Source organism: Elephantulus edwardii, unplaced genomic scaffold (assembly GCF_000299155.1).
Source record: "Elephantulus edwardii isolate Elephantulus edwardi_28Jun2011 unplaced genomic scaffold, EleEdw1.0 scaffold00151, whole genome shotgun sequence".
Classification (NCBI taxonomy): domain Eukaryota; kingdom Metazoa; phylum Chordata; class Mammalia; order Macroscelidea; family Macroscelididae; genus Elephantulus; species Elephantulus edwardii.
In genome coordinates, this window is record NW_006399901.1 from 4,379,457 (window position 1) to 4,393,083 (window position 13,627).

A 13,627-nucleotide genomic window follows, 5' to 3' on the forward strand; every position below is an offset into this window, starting at 1 on the left:
CCTGTGACTCGGGTTCCCATCTGTAATATTCTGTGGTCCCCATAATTTTCAGTCTAGGCTCTTGCTCTCTGTTTTCCCACAATTTCATCTCTTCTCGTCCCAGGGCCTTTGCACATGCTGTTTGCCCTCATCTGGCCCTCCCTCCTCTGCTCTTTTGACCTAGTAAACCCATGTTCATCCTTCAGTTCTCAATTTAAGCACCTCTTCCTCTAGGAAACCATCCCTCATGGCGGCCCAGCTAGATCAGTGGTGGTGCCTAAGATAACGGGACTTTGGGCTCTAAGCCAGGTCCATGTCTATTCCACGTACCTCTCACCATCTGGAGCCAGTGTATTCCCAGGGCTTGTCTTCCTGATGGTGACATGAGAAACACAAGGTAGCAAACAAAAACATGTGATGTTTCTTGAGACGTTGGTGTGGAAATGGTTGTTACTTCCATCCTCATCCCATTGGCCAAAGCCAAGTTCATGACTAAACTCAGTGCCAGGGAACTGAGGAGTTAGACTCCACCCAAAGAGAAGTCACCCAGCTTGTCCTGGTCACACACCAATTCTCCTCTTCTATAGGACTAACCTGAGTTGTGATGTTTTATTTATTTAAATAACCCAGTTCTCATGAGTGAGATTCACAATGTTTCTATAAATCATGTTAAACCTATTTCCATGCTCACAACCTTGCACAGAGTAGGTGCTCAATAAATATGTGAGTGATGGAATGAATGCGTGTGGGTGTGAGGAGGTCCTGAGGGGCTGGGGTGGCTTCTGCCTTTCCCAGCTCACCTGCACTGTCCCCTGTCCCCTGTGTCTGTCTCCTGTCTCCTGTCTCCTGTCCCCTGTCCCCTGTCCGCTGGCTGGCGGAACAGGCTTTAAAGGTGAGCGGGACCACTGGCGCAGCGGGCGGACCATCTGCATCAAGACGCACGAGAGTGGCCAGAAGGAGATCGAGGCCTTCGATGCCGCCATCCTGCTCATCCGGAACCCCTACAAGGCCCTCATGGCAGAGTTCAACCGCAAGTATGGCGGCCACATCGGCTTTGCTGCCCACGCCCACTGGAAGGGCAGAGGTATGCTTGGGCGAGACAGGCAAGCAGGTTCTGGGCTTGAGGGACCAGTGTTACCTGGGCCAGAGTGGTCCGGAGGGTGCGATGCTTCATGGAGAATCTAGGAAGACATCCTTCAGGGCCCGTGTGAGATGCTCCGTGCCCAGTCCCTGCGAGAACTTAGGGGCTCCCACAGCCTGCCGTACCTACAACTTCTTGTTCTACTCAACTCAGTTCTGCTTCAGTGAGCATAATGTTGCTGTTGTTGTTATATGCTGTTGAGTTGCCTGCGACTCATAGTGACCCCATGCATAGCAGCTCTGAAGCCTGCCCTGTCCTGAGCCAGTCTCACTGACTCCGACATGCCAACCCCCATTGCCCCAGTTACTGTATCAATTCATGTCACCTGGGGTCTTCCTCTCCTGCACTGTCCCTCTACCTTTCCAATCATGATGTCCTTCTCCAAGGATTGATCCCTCCTGGCCACATGCCCAAAGTATGTGAGATGGAGCTTCAAAATCCTAGCTTTCAAGGAGAAACTTGGTTTCACCCTCTCCAAGACAGACCTTTTTATTTTCTTGGCGGTCTATGGTATGTTCAAGTCTCTTCTCCAACACCACAACTTGGCATCAGTTCTTCTTGCGTCATTGTTAGTCATTGTCCAGCTCTGTGATGCATAACAAGTAATTGCAAAGACCGTGCCTGGATCAAGAGCACATGGTGAGCATAATAGAGCAGGTTAAATAAAGAGCCAGGAAACCTGGGATCAGGTGCAGGCCTTTGGCTGACTGGCTGTGTGACCATGTGATTGTCCAGAAAGTCCTAAGAGCTCATTTTCATGAACCAAACCAACAACTCCATTGGTCTACTGAGAGAAGGTAAGAGCCATGGTGCAGGTCACACAGCGGAGAGTGGCAGTGTGGGAACCCAAGCCCTGAGCTTGTTGGCATGGCTTGGGTTTGGGCTTCAACTGTGACAATTTCTAGACTGGAGGATGAGCGAAAGAGAAGAGGGCCTTCAACAAGACGGATTTGCACAGTGACGGTCACGCTGGGATGGAGCACATCACAGACTGCAAGTTTGGTGCAGGACAAGACAGGGTGCAGGTCCATTGTTCACTGGGTTGCTATGAGATGTATAACCAGCTCTGTGCCACCTAACGACAGCCGCAGTGGGTATGAGAGAGCTGTCTGAGGGGAACATATCAATGCGGAGAAGCTTTAAGGTTTATCAGTTTCTGCCATTTTGAGTAGCCTTTGATGCCTTCGAGTTGTGGTGTGAAGAAGAGTCTTGATCATACCGTGGACTACCAGTAACACAAAGAGGTCTGTCTTGGAGAGGGTGAAACCAAGTTTCTCCTTGGAGGCTAGGATTTTGAGGCTCCTTCTCGCATACTCTGGGCACGTGGCCAGGAGAGACTCGTCCTTGGAGAAAGACATCATGCTCGGAAGGGTGAAGGGACAGCACAGGAGAGGAAGATCCTGGACGAGATGGATTGATACAATGACTGGGGCAGTGAGGGTTGGTGTGTTGAAATCAGTGAGATTGGCTCAGGACAGGGCAGGCTTCACGGCTGTTGTCCAGAGGGTTGCTGTGGGTCACAGGCGACTCAGTGGCACATAACAACCCCCATCTCTCTGAGTCTCAAAATCCCATATTGATTACATGATGAGCCATCACCGTAGTGTGAGTCGCATCTCACTAAGTGTAGAAGGGGTGGGTCTCTGGGTGGAGCAAACGATTAAGCAGGCAGCTGGGAACAGAAAGGTTGGCTGTTCAAACACGCCTGGCGGCACCTCGGAAAGAAAGCTTGGCAGTCTGCTGCCAAAAGGTCACAGCTGTGGCAACCTCACATTTGCTCTGGGCAGGTGAGGTCACCGGGAGCGGCAGCTGACAACAACAAGCTCTTCAAGCCCCACAGTCAGCATTATGTCCCCTTTTCTGTACGTGGAGCAACCTTAGATTCAAGGGAGGTTAAGTGAGGAACATTTTCCGGAAAGTGGCAGAGGTGAGGGTTCACGCCCTTGACCGCTGCTGTGATAATGGACTAGCTGGAATGGGGAAGGATATGAATCGCAGGCCCTGACTGCTTTATGCCTGTGGAGTCAGAGCCACTCGTAGCTGACCCTCCGGCAGTAAGGCAGTGGATTGCACGGGGAGGGAGAGACTGTCCATCTTTCCCCTGAGGATCACTGTGGATTCAGAGCGCGTGCCTTTGGGTTGGCAGCGCAACTGCTTCCCGCCAGGCCACCAGAGCTTATGAAAATGTCAGCCAGAGCCGCCAGGAACGGACCTCAGCCAGGAAGGATCCACCACACTGGATCCTCCCGTTGGCTCCCGGCAGCTCCGGAACTCCAGCCCCTCCCACAGATGACCATGGAGGGTGATGATGGGCTGGCCATTCACCAAGTGCACCCTCAGCCTTCACTGACGCGCTCATCTGACAGAACCCGTGGGTCTCCTGACTGTCCTGTCCCTGGCCATCCAGCTCGCTCATGAGGCCCACCTTCCCCTGCCTCGCTTCCTCAGTGAGCAGCTGGGAGCTTGGATAGGGGGTGATAGTCATCCACCGTTCTCTGGATTATTTATGCGTGGAAGTATTGGAATGGATTTTGGTCTGAAGCAGGCTGAGCGGTCTCTTAAGTCCAGGGAGTGACAGTCCACTTGTAAGAGCCGTAAAGAAACTCTAATCGACCCACTGCACGTTAGTCTCCAGTTGTCGTTGTTAGGGTATCGGGGAGCTGAGTACACAGCAACCCCGGAAACAGCCGATCTGCACCTGTCCTGTCCTGCACCATCCTCCTCAACTCCAGCACACAGTGTGACAGACAGTCACTGTGTCAGTCCATGCCAGTGTGGGTTCCTCATGCACTGACCCTCCACCTTTCCTCAGAGGAATGTAGAATAGTCCCAGTACTCGCGCTTTTCTTTAAAGGGCCTGTTGTTGTTGTTGTTGTTGTTATGTGCTGTCGAGTCACCAGCGACTCATAGCCCTCAGTATTTTTTCCAAGCTCTACTCGCAGGAACCAGGTAGAACTGAGAACTGAGGACTTACTCCGTGCTTACAAATGGAGAAATTGAGACACAAGCATCCTGCTTTCCCGAATGAGAAGATCTTCGGCCCCAAAGCTATTTGCAGTCATCATTCATTATGACTTTCCTGAGGTTCGCCTGAACTCAGAAAAGCTACAGTCATCACAGCACTCCACCATCCTGCCGGTGCACAGCCATCCCAGGGCGGGCCCACGCCACTCGTCCCCAGGCATTGACTGAACAGGATTCCAACCCACACCTTGACAAGACTCTGCTACCACTGTATGTCCCTAACCTGCTGAGGCATTTTCAGAGGGTCCCCAGAGTGGTCCAAGTAAGGCGCCTCAGAAGAAAGGCCTGGCGATTGACTTCTGAACAATGAGCCCTTGAAAGCCCTGAGGAGCTTTCTTTGAGTCAGAATCACATAGACAGCAGTTGGCCATCCTTCCTCTCCCCGCTGCAGCCGGTTCTCTGACCTTCCAGGAACTGTTACCGCCCAGCCTCGCTGTGACCTTTCCTTGTTTGTGACAGCTGGAAGCTTTGTAAACCGAAGCTAAGGGGGGAGTCTGGACAGGGGTCGACCCAGAAGCTTCAGGAACAGCTGGGGCTGGAGTCTCATCTCATATTGAGGGTCCCGAGCCCTCACGCTCATCTGGGTGGAGGAAAGGGCTTTATCCCAGCAGCCCCTCCCAGACCTGCCTCTGATCATCTAGTGCTCCTGCCTCGAGCCTGCTCAGAGAACTCACCCAGCCCATTCCTCTCATTCACATGAACTCTCTGGCCTCGGTCAGTACTTGGGTTTGAGGCCTTTGATCCTGGACCTCTGAGGCATCAGCGTCTGAACTCCTCAGGAATTAATTAGAAATGCAGTTTCTCAGGTCTCATCCCAGGGCTGTTGGGGACAGGGTCTGGCCGTCTGCATTTCCATAAGCTGGCTGTCAGGTGCATCCAGTGTGCGGACAAGTGTCAGCTCCACGGTGCCCAAACCTACTACTCAGAGTGTGTTCTGCAGATGGATAGACCGACTGCATCAGGCTCACCTGGAAGTTTTTTCCAGAAAAGTAAATCCCAGGTTTGCAGTTAAAGAGGGCACCATGACATTTCCAGTCTAAGGGTATCTGAGGCTGGACCAGCACCTGGCGCTTTGTTTTCCACCAAGGGTCCCCCCGGACTTGCTGCATCAGAAGCAAGATGGTCTAGGTGCCTCCTCAGCGGCTTAGGGTTTGAGAATCGCTGTAAAAACCAGAGAGAGGACTCCCCCCACACCCCCTGGAGAGCAGAGGTTCCCCAGCTGTGTGCTGTGTCCAGCAGCCTGGCCTCGTGCGCCTCACAGGTATGCCTGGATGAGGCACCCTCAAAGCACCTCTGGTTCCATACCATTAATTTTACTCCCTCCCTGGAGAGGTTCCGTGGCAAAGTTTTATGGGATATGATTACACAAGGTGAATTGTCCTGGAGCAGTTTAATGGAACGGATGCTGTGTTTAATGATTCCACGGGGTATGAAGTCCAGTGATGCTATTAATCAGGCCTCAGTTCCTCCCATCGACGGGAAGATGGAGCAGAGACTGGCCGTTCCAGGGTCGCCCCAGCATGCGTGTGACGCTTCGAACAGACGCCGGCTCTCAAGACAATGCCTCATTGCTCATCCTGAGCTTCCAGTCCAGGTTGGAGGCAGCAATCAATTACCGGGAGGCTGGGCTCACCGCGCCCTTTTGTCTTTCATGTTTATGATCTTGTTCTCCCGTGAATGAATTCAGGCGCCCCTAGTGAGGAAGCCTTGCCACAGGAGAGGAAGAAGGGGAGGCAGGCCCCCTCTGCCAAAGAGCCCAGAAATCAAATAGAGCTTGGGGAGATGCTCCAGTCAAGATGCTTGGACGTGTGGGGGCACCTCAGGAGATGCTGGGGAGAGGGAGGGCCCCAGCCGCGTGAAGTGTAAGCATAAGAGTAGCTGGCATTTCCCAAGCACCTGCGTGGCATGCGCGATCAGTGATCAGCTGCTTAACCTAGAAGTTGGTGGTTCAGGCACCTGAGATGAGAGGCCTGACCCTCTGCTTTGGAAATGAGCCAGAGGCTCCCAGGAGAACATTGTGACTCACTCACTTTGGCCCTGCCAGCAGGAGGGAACTCTTGCTTGGAGGACAACGTCGTGTGTGGGGAAGCAGAGGTCCAGTGGGGACGAGGACAAATCTTGCTGAGATGGACTGGCTTGAACGTGCCCGTGACTGTGACAGTGATGCAGGCTCAGGCAGTGTGGCCCTCGACTGTTTTAATCCACCAGCCAAGAAAGATGGGGAGCCTCTTCCTGTGTTCATTACAACCTCACGAGCCCAGTGGAGCGTCAGGCAGGAGGGGATTCCGACCCGTGACAATGAGTTGACACTTCTCTAAGGCATGGCTTCCAGGGAGCTCTGGTGGCATAGGCTGGGGGACAATGTGCTGGTGGTTCAAATCCTCTAGAAGATGGGCAGTCTCCTCCCATGACAGATTTACAGCCTCTGAAAACTCACTGAAGGATCAGCTGTCAGTCGATTCCAACGGTACAAACGTGAGTTTTTGAGAACAACTAAACCCATCCCAGAAAACCCATTGCTTGTATTGATTCTGACTCATAGCCACCCTTCAGTTTCCAAGGCTATGTATGGACATTGCCCATCTTTCTCCTCCAAAGCACCTGGTGGATTCAAACTGCTGACCTCTTGACAAGAACAAATAGGGCTAAACGGCATCATGCTTGGAAAGGCAGAGGGTCAGCAAAGGAGATGAAGACCCTCAAGAGATGGATTGACACAGTGACAGCAACAAAATGGACTCAACACATATCAGAGAGGATGAGGAAGTTGCCGGATAGGACAGGGCTCCAGTCTGATACTCGTCGGGTCGCGATGAGTCGTCCCTGACTTGGACAGCACCTAACGGCAGGACTTCTTGTGAGCACTGATGACTGAAGAAGGCATCGAGTGTCCAGGACTGCCCTGACACACAGCAGGTGCTCAGGCAGCGGCTGTCCTGTCCCCATCCTAACTAAAACAAAGGAGCCTGGCAGTCAGGGACATGTGAAGCCACTTTAGAAAGCCACAGCATGTCCCTCCCTGCTGTACCCGAGACACTGTTGGAAAGCCAGCCATCACCCACACTGGCCTCTCTTTCCCCCAGGACTCACCCTGCAGCCGCCTGTAAACGAGCGCTGGCCAGAAGTGGCCGAGCCCGGAGAACCACCTCCGGCCACCCCTGCATCTCCAGCTCTGAGTGGCCTTGCGTCACCGTGGGTGCCGTGAGGTGACTCAGTGATTTGGGGAGAGTCAGGCAGCCCGTTTCACACGCAGGATTGATTTTTTTTAATCACGCAGCTACATCTGGTCTTAACCATTATAACAGCGCGGGCCCAATTAGCCCGTGACATCGTAAAATAATGTTAATCTTAAGGATAAAAAATATCTCTGTCACCAGCATAAATATTTCCCAAGCAGCTGGGGTGTTCTGAGGGAGCCTGACGGGGTGGGAGGGCCTTGGCACAGATTCCCCGTGTTCTCCAGAGGAAAGGAGCTTGTGTCATGTTGCAGCGGGGTGGTTGGGAATTCCAATTTTGTTCCCCGACCATTTACTGAACCCTTGCTGAGTGCATTGTGTGGAGATAAGAAAGGGTGAGGCTTGTGGTGCCCCAGAATGACGGGGCCTTTGAAATAAGGGGTTCTGGCCTCAGTACTGCCTCCTGGCTGTGCATCTTAGGCAAGTCACTTCACTTCTCTGAACCTTGGTAGCCTGGCTAGTGATACGTGAACATTATCTTGCCTTTTAGGGTATTGGGAGTAAATAGGTACACATCAACCACCACAGGAGTGGGCTCAGCTAACAGGGTGGTTCAGCCAATCCGGAAGTGCCTTGGAAGAAAGGTCTAGCAGTCTGTCCCCAAGAAGTCACAGCAGGGAGCATGGTTCTGTGGTTCTGCTGTGCACGCATGGCACCACTGTGAATCAGCATCAGCTGAGTCCTAGACAGGTGTTTCTTGCTGTCCCCACTAGTAGGGACCTGGGCTCTGTCTCTACTGCTGTAACTATCCATGATCCTTTGTTGTTCATGGAATTTTCATAGGCCTGCTGTTTAAGAAGTGGACAACCAACCATGCTTCCTGGTCTCTGTTAATCTGAGAGCTCTGCCGAGACCGGTTTACCCCAGGTGACCCTGTGCACTTGGCACAGCTTTCATCATCACAGCAACACACAAATCACCTCAGTACAGCAACACACAAATCACCTCAGTACAGCAGCCTGACAGACAAGTGCTGTTACTAATAAAAACAATGATCAACAAGCAAGAGTAAAAATAACGTAAGCTATACTGAGTGTGGAAACTACAGAACAGTGTCATTGATTTCACATGCAAGCAAGATTCTACTGAAGATCATCCAAAAACGATTAGAACAGCACATCAGCAGAGAACTGCCGGAAGTCCAGGCTGGGTTTAGAAGGGGTCGTGGTACTAGGGATATTGTTGCTGATGTTAGGTGGATCTTGCCTGAAAGCAGAGAATACCAGAAGAATGTCTATCTGTGTTTCATTGATTATGCAAAGGCATTTGACTGTGTGGATCATAACAAACTGTGGCTGACTCTGAGAAGAATGGGAATCCCAGAACATTTAATTGTGCTAATACGAAACCTATACTTGGACCAAGAGGCAGTCATCAGAACAGAGCAAGGTAACACTGCATGGTTCAAAATTGGGAAGGGTGTACGCCAGGGATGCATCCTGTCTCCATACCTTTTCAACATGTATGCAGAGCAGATTATCCGGGAGGCTGGGCTCTATGAGGAGAATTGTGGCATCAGGATTGGTGGAAGATCTATTAACAATCTGCGTTATGCAGATGACACAACCCTGCTTGCTGAAACTGAGGAGGACCTCATGCACTTGCTGCGAAGGGTCAAGGACTGCAGCCTTCAGTGTGGACTGAGGCTCAATGTCAAGAAGACAAAGATTCTCGCCACTGGACCAATTAGCAGCGTCAGCATGGATGACGAAGAGATTGAGATTGTTCACAGCTTCAGTTTGCTCGGCTCCACAGTTAACACTCTTGGTACCAGCAGTCAGGAAATCAAAAAGCGTATCACGATGGGAAAGTCTGCTGTTAGGGACCTCTCAAAGGTACTCAGGAGCAACAGTGTCTCTCTGGAGACTAAGGTGCGCCTGATACAGGCCATGATATTTGCAATCGCTTGTTATGCATCAGAGAGTTGGACAATGACTAGGGAGGACAGAAGGAGAGTGGATGCTTTTGAGCTGTGGTGCTGGAGAAGTGTACTGAATGTACCCTGGACTGCCAGGAAAACAAACAGATTCATCTTGGAGAGGATTACACCAAGCTACTCCTTGGAGGCAAGGATTCTGGGGCTTCGTCTGACATACTTTGGACATGTTGCCAGGAGGGACGGGTCCTTGGAGAGGGACATCATGCTTGGGAGGGTGGAGGGACAGCGCAGGAGGGGAAGACCCTCTATGAGATGGATTGATTCGGTGACTGGGGTAATCAGGATGGGTGTATCAGAGGCGGTGCGGTTGGCGCAGGATAGAACAGGGTTTAGGGCTGTTGTGCATAGGGTCGCTATGAGTCGGAAACGACTCGACGGCACATAACAACAACAACAACATAGTAAAGTAACAGCATGGAAATCATTCCCCCTGTACAATAAACTGACACAAGTGTCGTACCTCTAGCAGCAAATCAGACATATGAATGTTATGTTGCTAGATCCAGTTGAGGCCTATGGGAGCACAGTAGGATGGTTGTTTCGGTATTCTGGCTGAGGCCTATGGCTGGCACAGTGGGGAAAGGTCCTTGATGTGGATATCTCAGCTGGATCTTTGATGCTGGTGCTCCATACCTGTCACCCCAAGGCCCAAAGGGGCCCAGGTCTCAAAAAGGTTGACTTCCAGGCTGGTCTTGCTGTAAACCTAAAAGGCCAACTGAGCAAAGTGGTAGGCAGTATGTCAAAAAGGCTGACTTCCAGGCCAGTATTGGACCCTATAAAGAAGACTGTGGCATCAGGATTGGAGGAAGACTCATCCATAACCTTCGTTATGTAGAAGCAACCTTGCTTGCTGAAAGTGAGAAGCACTTCCTACAGAAGATCAAAGACTACTACAGTCTTCAGTAGGGATTACATCTCAACATCACAAAAGAAAAACTCTCACCACTGGTCCAGTAAGCAGTATCATAATAAATGAAGAAAAGAATGAAACTGTCAGTGACTTCATCTTGCTTGAATCCAAAGTGAGCACCATTGGTACCAGCAGTCAAGATCAGGAGACGTATGGCACTGAAAAGTCTGCAGTAAGGGATCTCTGCAAATTATTGAAGAGCAGTGACAGCAATTTGAAGACTAAAATACCCCTGATGCAGGCCAGGGTCTCTTCAGTCACTTGCTTTGCCTCTGAGAGCTGGACAGTGAGTAAGGATGACAGAAGAAGGATAGCTGGTTTTGAGCAGTGGTGTCAGAGAAGAGCACTGAACATCCCACGGACAGCCAAAAGAACAGACAAGTATGTCTTGCAGAAAGTGCTTCGAGAGTGTCCCTCGAGGCAAAGATGACGAAAGCTCCTCACTCCAAGCATGTGCTAAGAGAAGCTGTTCCTTGGAGAGGGACATCATGCTTGGAAAGGTGGAGGGTAAGCAAAAGAGGAAGACCCTCAGGCAGATGGATTGGCACCATGACTGCGGCAGGGGCTGAAGCCTGTCGGAGACGATGAGGATGGATGGTGCAGGAGAGGCCAGAGTTCAGATCTGTCCCGAGGTTTGCTGTGAGTTCTACTGGAGGCTGCAGCTCCTCCCAACAGCAGCCTCACAGAATGCGTGGGAAGAATGTGTAACATTGGGACAGCTCTTAGGAATGGTCTTGACTTGTAAGCCCCAAAAAAGTGTTAATGTTACCCCCAAAAGAGGAAGAGCTGAGAATGCCCCTGCAGAGAAAGCACTGAGGCGGGAACAACCTGGTGAGTCCAGAAATCCCCAGAGTTAATTATGTCATTAACATCATTAATGTGGAATTCTAGTGGTAAAGAGTTGTATTGCCAATCCAAAGGCACACGGTTCAAATCCACCAGTGACTCCTCTGGAGAAAGAGGCAGTCTTGTCCCATGTGGTATACAGTCTCTGAAAACCTATTGGAGGGTCACTCTGGGATGGTTCTAACTCAAAAGCACATAACAATATTAACAATATAATTAATATGTTTATTGCTTTTGATTAATGACCCATCACCGTTGCACCATCTAACCTGGATCTTTTGAACTCTGACACCGTCCTCCTTTCCATCCCCTGTCTGGCTTTTTCCTTCTCTTCTTCCTTCCCTCTTCCCTCTGACCTGACCCTCTGTTCCCTCCTCCTCTGATTGTCTACTCTATCTGGCTCCTCTTCTCTTTGGTTCCTTCATCTTGTCCCTCTTCCTCTGACTCCTTTTTTTTTCTCTGGCCTCGCCTCCCACAACCCCTTCCTCTAACTGCCTCCTGGCCCCATCCCCCCCTAATTCCCTCTGTTTCCCTCCTCCCTCGGTCTCTCTTTGACTCCCTCTGGTGCCCTCTTCCCTCTCTTTGATTCACTCTGGCTCCCTCCTCACTCTGACTCTTTGACTTCCTCTGGCTTCCTCCTCCCTCTGACTCCCTCCTCTCCATTCCTCCTTCCTCTGATCCCTCCTCCTTCTGACTCCCTCCTCCCTTTAATCTCTCCTCCCTCTGACTCCCTCCTCCCTTTAATCTCTCCTCCCTCTGACTCCCTCCTCCCTTTAATCTCTCCTCCCTCTGACTCCCTCCTCCCTTTCGCTCCCTCCTCACTCTGGCTCCCTCTTCACTCTGACTCTCTGACTCCCTTTTGCCCGTCCCCCCTCTGACTCCCCCCTCTGACTCCCTTCCCCCTCTCACTCCCCCCTCCCTCTTGATCCCCCTCCCTCTGGATCCCTCCTCCCTTTCACTCCCTCCTCACTCTGACTCTCTTTGACTCCCTTTTGCCCCCTCCTCCCTCTGACTCCCTCCCCCCTCTGACTTTCCCCTTTGACCCCCTCCTCCCTTTAATCCCTCCTCCTTCTGACTCCTTCCTCCCTCTGGATCCTCCCTCCCTTTCGTGTCCTCCTCCCTCTGTCTCCCTCCTCCCTCTGGATCCCTCCTCCCTTTTGCTCCCTCCTCACTCTCTTTGACTCCCTTTTGCCCCTCCTCCCTCTGACTCCCTCTGACTCCCTCCTCCTTCTGACTCCCTCCTCCCCCTGACTCCCTCCTCCCTCTGACTCCCTCCTCCCTCTGACTCCCTCCTCCCTCTGGATCCCTCCTCCCTTTTGCTCCCTCCTCACTCTGACTCTTTGACTCCCTTTCGCCCCTCCTCCCTCTGACTCCCCCTGACTCCCTCCTCCCTCTGGCACCCCCTCTCCATTCCTCCTCTCTGATCCCTCCCACAGAGTGGCCAGAGTTTGTGAAGAACTACGCCCCCTGGTGGGCCACCCACACGCTGGACTGGCTGAAGTTTGGCAAGAAGGTGCTGGTGGTGCACTTCGAGGACCTGAAGCAGGACCTCTTCGTCCAGCTGGGCCGCATGGTCCACCTGCTGGGCGTGGCCGTCCACGAGGACAGGCTGCTGTGCGTGGAGAGCCAGAAGGACGGCAACTTCAAGCGCTCGGGACTGCGGAAGCTCGAGTACGACCCCTACACTGCGGACATGCAGAAGACCATCTCCGCCTACATCAAGATGGTGGACGCAGCCCTGAAAGGGAGGAACCTCACAGGCGTGCCCGACGCCTACTACCCCAGATGATGCGTCTGACCGGGAGGGCACGTGGGCCAAGTCCTGACTGAGCAGACCCTGGGGCTCTGCACCCCGAGAGACCCCAACCCATCTGCTTGCTCTCTGGTCTGGGGCCGACTGAGGCTGCTTGTTTCCTGCATGATAGAGGAGGGTCAAGGAAGGAGACTGTCCAGGCACCCACCACCCCACCAACTCACCCTGCCCAGGGGACAGCAGGTTCGACGAACTCCAGCCACGTGGACCCGTGTCCTCACCTCCACCTCTGCATCACCCTGGGTTCTGTTTCCAGAGGGTTGGCGTCCCCATGTCATGGGTGCACTGGATGTCCAGGGAGGTGACAAGCAAACACAGTTACATAGTGGTGGTCCCTCCTTTCTGGGCTGAGCTCTGATAGCCTCCCCTTTGTCCAACCAGCTCATCCCAACTTGGGTAGCCAAATATACTGACATTGAGCTTTATCTCAGGCCACCTTTCATTTAGAAGAAAGTGCTAGAAAGTCTTTTCATGGTCACAGGCATTCTGGGGAGGCTTTGTGCTCACGGTTGGCTGAGAGTCAGTGGGGTCATGAGCCCAGCCGAGGGCATATGCCTATAAGGGACCATCTGGCTGCTGAGGGAGCCTAGAATCTTGCCATTTCTCCCCCTAGTATATCCAGGAGGTGGTCCCGGGGTCTGGCTCCCATGTCAAGATTTCTTAGTTACCAACAGACCATTTAACCCACCAGGACGGCCACATGCAGCAGAAATGAGTCAGAGCAAGAACCCCAGGGATG

At 52.3% G+C, this 13,627-nt stretch overlaps 1 protein-coding gene across 1 annotated transcript in view; it reads left to right on the forward strand.

The window, feature by feature from the left end:
- Nucleotides 1-12,864, forward strand: part of WSCD2 (WSC domain containing 2) — a 77,368-nt gene extending 64,504 nt beyond the window's left edge. Inside the window, exons 7-8 of the mRNA XM_006894821.1 lie at nucleotides 863-1,063; nucleotides 12,512-12,864. Coding sequence (XP_006894883.1) covers nucleotides 863-1,063; nucleotides 12,512-12,864 — 554 coding nt within the window. The remainder of the gene's footprint in view (nucleotides 1-862; nucleotides 1,064-12,511) is intronic.
- The last annotated feature ends 763 nt before the right edge of the window (nucleotides 12,865-13,627 follow it).